Below are 10,436 nucleotides of genomic sequence, written 5' to 3' on the forward strand. Positions count from 1 at the left end.
ATGGCCCACTGTCACTAATAGAAGGCAGTCACTGCATAAACCAGATTTTGCAAAGATACCCCACTGTTACATTCCTAGGTGCTGCGTTTTCCTGGCTTCTATGCTTTTGTGAGCTAGTCCCGCCCAAGCTCCCATAGACGCCCATGCAGTGCAGACTCGGCTGTCACGTCGCAACTGTGACAGCATTTGCGCACGCTACATTACGAATGTCACTTCACGACGGTGCTTTACCCCATACTGGCATTTTGATAGCCTACATTTTGCTAGCACAGACTGGACAAAGAGGAACATCTACTCCATCAGCACGTGGATGCCACCATGTATGGCGGCTTCCAGCGCGCTGCTGCCATGCCGACACCTAGCACACTTATGGGCTGCGTGAATCTTGTTGCGGCTATTAGTAAAGTTTCATCACTGCCGCGGTGCGAATGACTGAAGGCGCAAAAACGAAGCTATGTTGTGGTAAACGCCGCGCAGGCAGCGTTGTACTGAATACAGGGGCCGTATTCCGAGTTTGTGTCATAATAAAAAGCGTCACAATCTGCCGCAGAGGCCACACCTGATTGGTCAAAAAACCGGAAGCGGATGTCGGTTCGCTTGCGACTGTGAGCTGTGGCAGGATGTCACTGCGCTGTGGTTGCCACAGTGAGGCGTTCTGGGGCGCTATTGCTCTTTGCCGAGAAAAAGAACGCGTCCAATGCGACAGAAGAAACATTCAGCCACATTTTTGGTTGCGCATCGGATTCCACTGTAAAGAAGTAATATCAAAGCTGCTTTATTTACCCAGTTGACTTCAGCAAATACAAACAATATAGTCCAGACACTCTTTTCTGCAGCGTAAAGGCCAGAGGTGTACTTAAAGAAGAAAATATTGTACGCAACCACGCATGGCTTTTCAGTGACAGAAGGTGGCCTCTACAGCCGTCGATCGCCGATGGTAAATAAAAGGCAGCTAGATTGTTCGCACAACACTGTGTTTTACAATTATCTTGAGGAAACAGGGAACGGAGAGGAAAATTTGTAGCATGCACTCACTCGCTGCACAATGCGCGCTTCATGCTGGGCGGAACCGAGACGCCGCGACGACGCGACGACTTGCCGTCTGCAACATTGCTGAATGTAACTTGGTGCTGTAATCAGATGGTTCTGCAGATGGTAATTAACGTTTTTTCATTCACTTCATACAGGCTATGCAAATAAATAAAAGGGATGAGCTAAAAAAATCTTCTTACTGTGTTTCTCTTTATATACGCATTGGGAGACTTTGCAGACGAAGTTTTCATAGGTTTGCCATGGTACAAAGCGTATGCATGCCCATTGATGCCTTAAGACTAACTTGCAAGCTAACTCACGAGCTCAGTGATGCAGAGCCACACCACCGCGGCTATTGCGAACCGTAAGGGACACCAAAAAACCACCTCTGGCATGTCAAAAGCTTCGGTGTAGCAGCACGTCGCTGGCGACAGACCATCTGTGCATGTGAGTGGTTTCATGCTGGCAGACATTACACACGATCATGGTGCAGGACGCTTCAACAGCTAATAGAAAGCTCTAGAATAGGAAATGCACGCTTGCGCGCAGTAAACGCAAGTATTTTGCGGGTCATTCTGCTTTATGTTAAATCATTCAACATACGCAGACGAGATAACTTAGTGATAGTGGCGCCATCCAGTTTGAATGAAGACAGCAATTTCTGCAACAAACCGATGCTCGTTAGGCCTAGGAGCTACCGAATCGTCCAACGAAATAAAAAACAGGCCGAATTTATCGTCCATCCAATTTGCTATACGCAAGACAAGACAAAGCGAAAGTCCCGTACCCAGTTTATAGCCAGTTCACGGCCCAAACATGCAGTAACATTGTCGAGTTCACTTCGAAGCGAGAGGCTCCACTTCAGAGCGTGCCGCTATATTGGCTGTTGAGCATCTGCTGCGCACGCTATGTGTTTGACGTCACCGTCCGGTTCCTTCAACCCTTTTCGCTGCATCCGAACTACCACATCCGCTTCCGGCGTTTCGACCAATCAGGTGTGCCCATTGCAGCAGATTGTGACGCTTTTTATTATGACACAAACTCGGAATACGGACCTAGTTCTGCGGGTTTGCTTCGAGGCATGTTCATCATCTATGTTCCCCTTGTTGCTTGCAGCTTAAGAACAGTTTCTAGGTTCCAATAAATTAGGCTAAATACGGCATGTTTCCCGGCTGGTACCTTGTTCTTTTCCATGGTCCCATGCAGAACACAGAAGCAGGGTTCTACCGCACCACCTGCAGCCAAAGTGATATGTCTCCGGAAGTGCTGAGCCTGTTTAGTAACAAGAGGCTACTCCCAATAAGAACAGGGCTTTCTTTAAGCTAAAAAATGCCCAGAAATGAAGGATAGGTGGTGCTGCCACAAACCTTTTCATAAGCAAACTGCAATAACATCAGCTTTCTTGCTTGCGAAATGCTAAGGCTAGACCACAGTGACATCCAATTCTAACTAGTGATCTTGGAATCATTAATTTTCTCCATGTCTTCATTAATGCTGCGAGTTTGAGGCGAGTGGTGGAATAAAAAATTTCATTTTCAACTCCAAATTTCACAGCAATAATTATGTTTTTTGTCGCTGAATCAGTGTTAAGAAATTGTTCTCAATTGATTTGTTCTCAGTGTTCCTTTTCGCAAGCAAATCACACCAGATAAGGCAAGCACCAGGCCAGGGGAAAGCCTGTACTCACTGCATCACCGGCGGGTGCCTGGAGGCACTAGGGATCAAACCCCGCACCTCCCGCATGTCAGGCGAAAGCTCAAACCACTAATCACTAGGCCTCTGCTGTGGCTACAACGGTAGGGAAATAGTCAAGCTTACATTTCGGCAGTGCTAAGGAGGCACCGCACCTAAACAGGTGCCAGCATGATGAAGATATAATACTGTATTTACTAACACACAGACCCTGCTTTATTTCAGGAGAGCAAGCTGCCGGGCTAGTTGGTAATGCATGTTGTTTACTAGGAAGCGCCCGTCCCTCGTCCGTTTTTTGCGCTTCCTAGTAAACTGCTTTATTTCCCCAATAGATCACTAAAACTGATGGGGGGGGGGGGGGGTCAAGTTATTAACATGGTGCAATATATTGAAGAAAATTTATATACTTTGATGAGAAAAACAGAGGGTGTGTTCCCCTGTAATTGCATTCAATATGCTAACAAATAGCATAGATCACCCACTGTGGTGGTGTAGTCGCTATGGTGTTTAGCTGATGAGCCCGAGGATGTGGGATTGAAAGCCTGACTGCAGCAGCCACATTCCGATGGAGGCGAAATGCAAAGATACTTGTGCGCTGTATGATGTCAGAGCATAATAAAGAACACCAGAGGGTCAAAATTATTTGGGAGCCCTCCACTACGGCATCCTTCATAGTCCATGTGCAGCTTTAGTGTGTTAAATATGACACACTGTACAATACAATAGATGACAGTGAAAACAATGAAACCCTGTTGCACAGGGAATTCGCTTGCAGGACTCCCTTAGAAGAGGTAGATCTCAACTCACCTACAGACATCACCTTGCGCAAATCAATCTGCTCCACGTTCCCAGGCAAGTGCACACCGAGGGACCGCCCCCGAAGCACCACGCCTGCAGTCTGCCAGAAGCCGCTGGTGCCCTCCTTGAGGTGCAGCCGGCCCGCGTGTTTGGGTCCACCGTGCAGCTGTCGTGCAGACAGGCCACTGCTCGTCTGTGGGGCCACCAGCTGCGACAGCCGCTCGAGCCACTCTCGCCGCTCGGGCAGCGTGGGCACGCCCAGCAAGAGCGGCCGGTTTTGGGATTGCAGTGCTTGGATTTCAAAGCACCACAGGTTGGGCACCGTGGAAGTGGCTGGGCTGAACATATCAGAGGGGGCAGCAGTAGTGGCAACAAAGAATGTAAGATGTGCTGTGAATTATGAAACTTTTGTGCACACTGAGAACAATGCCACTAAATTTTACCTCGTAGTAAATATTGATTGCTTGGCTCTTTGCAGCTGCATTAATGTTTGTTGAGCTGCACAAGATATACTGATTACCGTGCAAATTGCATTTAAAATTGGAACACATTTTTTTCGCCCCCATCCCTCAAATCAAACTTGTGACATCAAGATAAATACATCCTCCACGATCACTATTTAGAAGTGCATGGCAGTGTAGTCTAAGCTCATAGATCCACATGCGAGAACAATGTCTTGATGCCACCACAGCTTGCTTGCAAAAACGGTTGGTGGTGGTGACACCTGCATTTCGTTATTTTGATTTTTTCTAGCTTATAAAGACTTCGTTTTTATTGAACGTAACCTCTCTGTCATCAGAACACAGTAGCCTATGCACATAGGTGAACTTTAACTTGTACTGTGTTTGTTTACAATACTGCAAACCTAGACACCATTTGGCAAACATTAAGGAACTGAACTGCATTATATGGATCACCATAGATCCAATCCTAGCAGACAGTGCAACTGCATCCCGTCGAGGCTAAACTATCTGTGCCCCGAGTTTATACTGTCTAACCCGAGACACTACTCGCTCAACAACACCTGTTAGGTACTTTTTTCAGTACAAATTCCCTCAACAAGCATATGAACTCAATGCAAGAACTTCGTTTTTTTTTTTCCCTCATATATTTTCACAGACTAGGAAGACCACTGCTCGGCTCTTCGCCTTCCTAGCCCACGACAATATCTTCCCCATAAACACAGGCAGACATCGTTCATTTAAATAAATGCCCTTTTTCTCTCTCTCTCTCCTCTGCAGTAATTCTACACTTTAAGCTCTAAACATCACTCACAAATGCCAAACAAAAACTTCCAGCGGTGCGTGACTGAAATTTGTGAATGAACAAGAGGAAGAAATTTTGAACCTCGGCACAAAATACAAGAATGAAACTGAGATGACTTATATTATAAAATATTTTGAGCACAAGAAAGGCGAAGACTGTGAGACACAAACACAACATTAGCAACAGTTGTTTATTCAGAAAGTAGACAATTTATAGGCAGAACAAATAAATTGCAGTCAATGCCATAAACAGCAAGTTGAGCCTAAAAGCAAAAAAAGGTTAAAATGATCATTGCTTATCAATTTGGGTCTGATTTTTCACTTTTATCACTATTTTGGACCCAACTTTTCATTTACAATGCTGACTGCAACTGATATATTTTGCCTACGCACTGCCTGCATTAAAAAAAAAGAAGAAAAGGGAATGTTAGTCAGTGCTGTGTTTGCCTCCCCATCATTGTCTTTTCTGTGCTATAAATTTCTTCCAAAACAAGTCACCAATTAGCCCGAGCATCCACACTGGCAAAAGTGTTTAGTTACCATTAATAATATGAAACTGGAAAATCTACCTTGGTTCATTCCCAGCAACAACAAAAACCGCCCCAATGTCTTGAAGTGCCAACGTGCCCAGAGGAATGGTGTCCTGAACACAAAAGTGCAGTACAAGCAAAACAAGTGAACACTACATTCACCAGTCACCCGAATGCAATGCAAAGTTAAAAGCATGGTTGTTACCTTATCTGATGCATAGTAGCTCCAACAGCCATCATTGAGGGTGCACCAGTACCTCTGAAATCCTGGACAGACAGAAAATGTCACAGAAAAGAAAGCCTGGCACAGGAAACCAAGGAAATACAGTAACATAATACTGCAGTGAATGCAGGCCTATTAAAGCAAGACTGCTAAAGATATAAACAATGGTTATGAGCAACACAGAGGCACAGTAACTGCCTCAGTTACAGAAGATACTTGAGCTGCACCACGCAGGAAGAGAGGAAGAGCCATGAAGTGCAAATCTCTGGTGAATTTCACAGGAGAGAGGGATTTTTAACACGTGCTGACACTGCACGCCAAATCAGCATTTAAAATCAGTGCACGGTTTTGAGAATCTGTTGCTTTCACTTGCAGAGCGAGGCTGTACAGTGGGCTTGTAACGTGGACCGCATTGGTAGACTTTTGTTTCCCACAGGCTTGTAGCCGAAATGACAGGTGAGATCAAAGCAAGAAATAAAGAGTAATAAGTGAAAAATTAAGTGAAACTAGGCGGAAAAAAATTCAAGTACAAGAAAAAATCAAAAGGAATGTCGTGAGGGCCACTAGTGAACACTATTCATTTTGGTTCTACAAAGTTTCTAAGCACTTCTTATGGAAGGCTCACCAATGGAGAAGAGGAAAAAGGCATAACACACACACGCGCACAACGCTGTCACAATTTGTCACTCAATCCAGTAGCTGTCAAGTAGGCAAAGAGTGCCTTGTATGCCTTGAGGGCAGTCGACTGTTGTGGCCACGGACCGAGGATCTTTTTCTCTGTTAATGGATGAGGATCGAGGCGGTCCAGGGCACAACACCGTGTATGTCTCGCACTCGCAAATGAAGGGCACTCACAGAGAAGATGAGCGATGGTCTCCTCACAACCACAGCTTTCACAGGCAGGGCTGTCGGCCATCCCCATCCGGAAAGCATAGTGGTTGGTAAAAGCAACACCGATCCATAAACGGCATAACAATGTTGCATCGCGACGTGCTAAGTTACGTGGAAGACGAAGGCGCAGTCCAGGGTCCAGTCCCCTAATCCCTCTTCCCCAGTGCAGGGTAGCCAACCGGAACCCCTTTCAGGTTAACATCCCTGCCTTTCCCTCCTCTTTATCTATCTATCTCACCAATGGAGGCAGGGAAGTATATCCCGATTCTGAGGAACTTTTGTTAGTGGCTATAGGTGATCAGAGCGTAAAAAAAGAAAAATGAGTGATGTTTTTCCACGCCTTGTGTTCAGTTGTAAGGCCTCGAGGAGAAGTACAAACACTAAATGTTGCTTAGAAATGCCGCACCTATACGCCGCTTCAAACATCAGGTGCAATGCTGCGAAAAGTGCAGAAGTAGTCCGCATGAAAAAAATAAAAGGAGGCGAGTCACTCCGCGATTGTTTTGTGGCCGAGTGGTCTAAGCAGCGAGAAAGTGATAGCGTGCCGTCAGCAATAACAGTGCTTAATGAAGCTTTAACTAATGTATCATGTAATAAGCCTGCAGGCAAAGCATTTACTATTTGTCGCTCACCACAAGGAATGCACTACTTTATGGTCGTGTATATAGGCAGCACAAACAAGAGCGCCAGGTTTGACAGCGTTGAACCTGGTGTAAGAAACGGAGTATAGGTCAGAACACAGAAATCTGGCTTGAATTTATATATGCAATGTGTACAACTCACCTTTGCGGTTTGACCCAGCTTTATAGACATGTCCAAAGAAGTCGAGCTTGTCTGCAGAGTAGCATTCTTCCGACTGCAGTGATGAGGAGTCACTTGTGGCAGACGGAGTATCTTGCCTTGAGGGAAAGCGATCACCCTCATCAGAAAACACAGTGCCTCTAAATAGGCTGTCAAGGAGAGGCGAGTCTAGTGCAGTTTGGCAGGCCTTCAGGGAAGTACTTCGCAGGGATGACTTTGGACTCTGTTCTGGTGTTGCTGTGAAGGCTGCTCGGAAGGACTGCTCACTTGACTGAAGAGCACGATAAAAGGTAGAGGCTGCTCTGGCCAGAGGCCTTCCCTTCGCTTCTGCCACTTGATCTGGAAGCGGTGTGGAGCATTTTGACTCCTGTTCCAGCATATTTCGTCTTGCGAGTGAGGTCCTAATGGCAGGAACTGGAGCCTGCAGTGCCTGGATGCCTTTTGGTGAGGGTACTGCCACTGCAGGGCTGCTCCTTGGGGGTATTTCAGGAGGCTCTGGCTCAGGAGGGGGCGGTGGAGGGTAAGGCGGCGGTGAAGAGAGTAAACGGAGGAATTCAGGGTCAGAGTCATCTGACGAGAAAGTGTCTAGAGCATCCACAAAATTTTTGTCCTTGGGCGACTCTGCCAGAGAAGGGATGTCATACAAGTCAGATGATTCTGGGAAAACAAAACCACTCTCGGGAGGTGAAATGCAAGGCCTTGGAAAAGGTTTGGGAACTTCGTACAGCATGTGTGCTGAGGTTGGTGAGAGTGAATCTTCATATGATCCACTTGCAACTTTAAGAGAGTCAGAAACGTCATCCTCCAGTGTCTTCCTTTCTTTCGACAAGGGTCCATCAGAACAGACTGGAAGTGGCGGCGGTGGAATTTCATATGATGGGGGTGTTTTGAAAACAACATTGTCATATTCACTGTCACTCAATGAGTTCTGTTTTGCAATGCAAGGAGGAGTGTCATAGGTTAGTGACATCACTTCTTCCTTGGTTGGTGGAGACCGATGAACTGGAAACTCGTAGAACACACCTGTGACTGACAACTGAGGTCGATTCCAAAATACAGTCACATCGCGCACTGGCTTTACAAATTGTGGTGTAGAGGCTTCAGGCATTGCTGGTGGCGTCTGTGAGATTATTTCTTTGGTGCTCGGCTGTTCATCGAGAGATTCGGCTGAACTGGAGTCGTCAGCTTCTTGCTTAGCGAGCAGCTTCCGGTTTTTCTCCAGGATACCCTGAGGTACGTCCTCATAGATTTGAGGAAAGCGTGAGGGCGGCAGCTGCGGTGAACTGGGTATCTCCTCTGATTTCTGACGCTGAAGCTTTGGCTTGTTCCTTTTCAGAAACATTATGGAATCTGTATCACTCACCTCAGGAGCACGATTTGGTCTAGACATCTGCTGCACGTTGGCAGTGGCATCAGAATTGTCATCCATGAGCAAATAGATTGGGTTTGTGAAATGCTGTGCCATTGGCTGCAGGGAATGAGACGAACAAGGCTGTGCTGAAGGCGGCTCCGCTGAAATTTCTGATGTGGCCGAAGCGCCCTCCTGAACATACCTCAAGCTTGATGTTTCGGATGCTGCCATATTTGGCTTACGTGCTTTGAATGAGAGGGAGCGACATGGAACTCTTGTGTCAAGAGAAACTGGGGGTGACTGAAATTGGTCTGTGCCTGAGGGGGCTTGCGGTTGAGGCCTCCGTGGAAGGACTGGTGGCGGATTGTTCATATCTTGAGAGCATTCATGTCAAGCTGCAACAGAGAATTCCAACTTGCTCGGTCTTATTGCATGAGAAAGCATTTACATTCTGCCTTTTACGTTGCGTTTGCCATTAAAAATAATAAAATACGAACGCGACTCGCTTGTCTATAATAAAGGCTTCGGATTTCATTCATCACAAGAAAAAAAAAGTACGCACACGACCGGAGCAGCAGGCGTGCCTGTCAAGCGTCAAACATCGAAACGAGATGAACAGCTACCCAGCCACCTGTAGCATGGATTGCGTTACACGGAGCAACCGCGACAGCAGCGTGAAATGCGCACGGCATGCCTCAATGCGGTAGAAAGCTTTCGAAAAGTTAACGCGATGGAGAATCAGCCGGCGTGAATCACCTCTCGAGTCGAGTTTGTTCTGAAACAGTGGCCGGATATCTAGTCATGACGGACCTCAAATTGTTAGTCGTGAGGTGGCAGCTGCTCTAAACGCACCTTTCTGCACGTAGGAAGTATCCATGGTCGATAGCCCGGGTCAGAAAAGCGCACAACACTGCACTTGCTGCTCCTTCCTGCCTCGAACTTGGGAGAAAGAGAAGTTCGACGCTAGACAGCCGATCAACTGTGTCATCCGTGACTCATGCGCACAGATTCCGCGTCGCCTCACTGGGATGCACGCGTCGCAGTGCCAGGGGCCATTTACTGTGAGGAAGTTCGTACGCTAGATTTATCAACGCACATCTTTCCGAGACAGCAAAGACAAGAGATAATAAAACCAGAGATGACAAAAAGATGAAAAACAATGCGGGCTTACCTCATGCACGCACGGAGGAGGCGGACAACGCCGTTCTCATGGTTACCGGCACGACATTTAACGAGCTCGACGGTAGCGTCAGGGAAACGCCTCGCGCTACTAGGCCCCGAATTTCACGCCGAGACAATCAATCACTTTTTGCTGCGCCAAACGACGGATGTCCGGCACTTCGTGCGATCCGACAACCCTTTTCCAAGGTCCACTTCGACTCGATGAGTATTATTCGGTTACTTGGTGTCACCGCATGTCAAGCCTGTTCCACGTGACAGCATACATCGATCAATCAGTCGGATCTGGTAGGATATGCTTCAGCATTGCGTACAGCTGTTTGCGCTAAAGAATACATAACACGGGCTGGGAGGGGACGCTTACAAGGCTACAAGCGAGCATGGGCACATATTTTTGTGCAGCTGGCGCCATCGGACGGAAACAATCGCAAACATATGCCTCCTTTCCGGTTGACATTGAGTGCGCCAATGAGAGGAAACACGACATTTAAGCGCGGAGGAAAGGGCTGTTCAAAAATGAACAAAGGAAATCCCTTCATTTCTGTGCAGTAAAAAAAGTCTGTGAATGTATCTGGAGACTGGTTGATAGGAATCTGTCACATTAGGATTTTTTTTTTCATGTTCATCGTCGCTAGGTAGGGAAGAGGGTGTTAAGCATCTGAAGAGTTCAACTC

General features: G+C 46.8%; 1 protein-coding gene across 3 annotated transcripts in view; it reads right to left on the reverse strand.

The window, feature by feature from the left end:
- Positions 1-10,169, reverse strand: part of RhoGAP15B (RhoGAP_ARAP and RA_ARAPs domain-containing protein RhoGAP15B) — a 33,454-nt gene extending 23,285 nt beyond the window's left edge. For 2 of the 3 annotated variants that reach the window (XM_077661590.1, XM_077661588.1), the window contains exons 1-5: positions 9,755-10,169; positions 7,215-8,978; positions 5,523-5,584; positions 5,357-5,430; positions 3,532-3,860 (exon numbers count right to left, since the gene is read on the reverse strand). In XM_077661590.1, coding sequence (XP_077517716.1) covers positions 3,532-3,860; positions 5,357-5,430; positions 5,523-5,584; positions 7,215-8,955 — 2,206 coding nt within the window. In that variant the 5' untranslated portion in view covers positions 8,956-8,978; positions 9,755-10,169. Of the gene's footprint in view, positions 1-3,531; positions 3,861-5,356; positions 5,431-5,522; positions 5,585-7,214; positions 8,979-9,435; positions 9,575-9,754 lie in introns of those variants that run through there. The other variant, XM_077661589.1, reaches the window with a different exon arrangement.
- Positions 10,170-10,436: the final 267 nt, after the last annotated feature.

Source organism: Amblyomma americanum, chromosome 4 (assembly GCF_052857255.1).
Source record: "Amblyomma americanum isolate KBUSLIRL-KWMA chromosome 4, ASM5285725v1, whole genome shotgun sequence".
Taxonomy (NCBI): domain Eukaryota; kingdom Metazoa; phylum Arthropoda; class Arachnida; order Ixodida; family Ixodidae; genus Amblyomma; species Amblyomma americanum.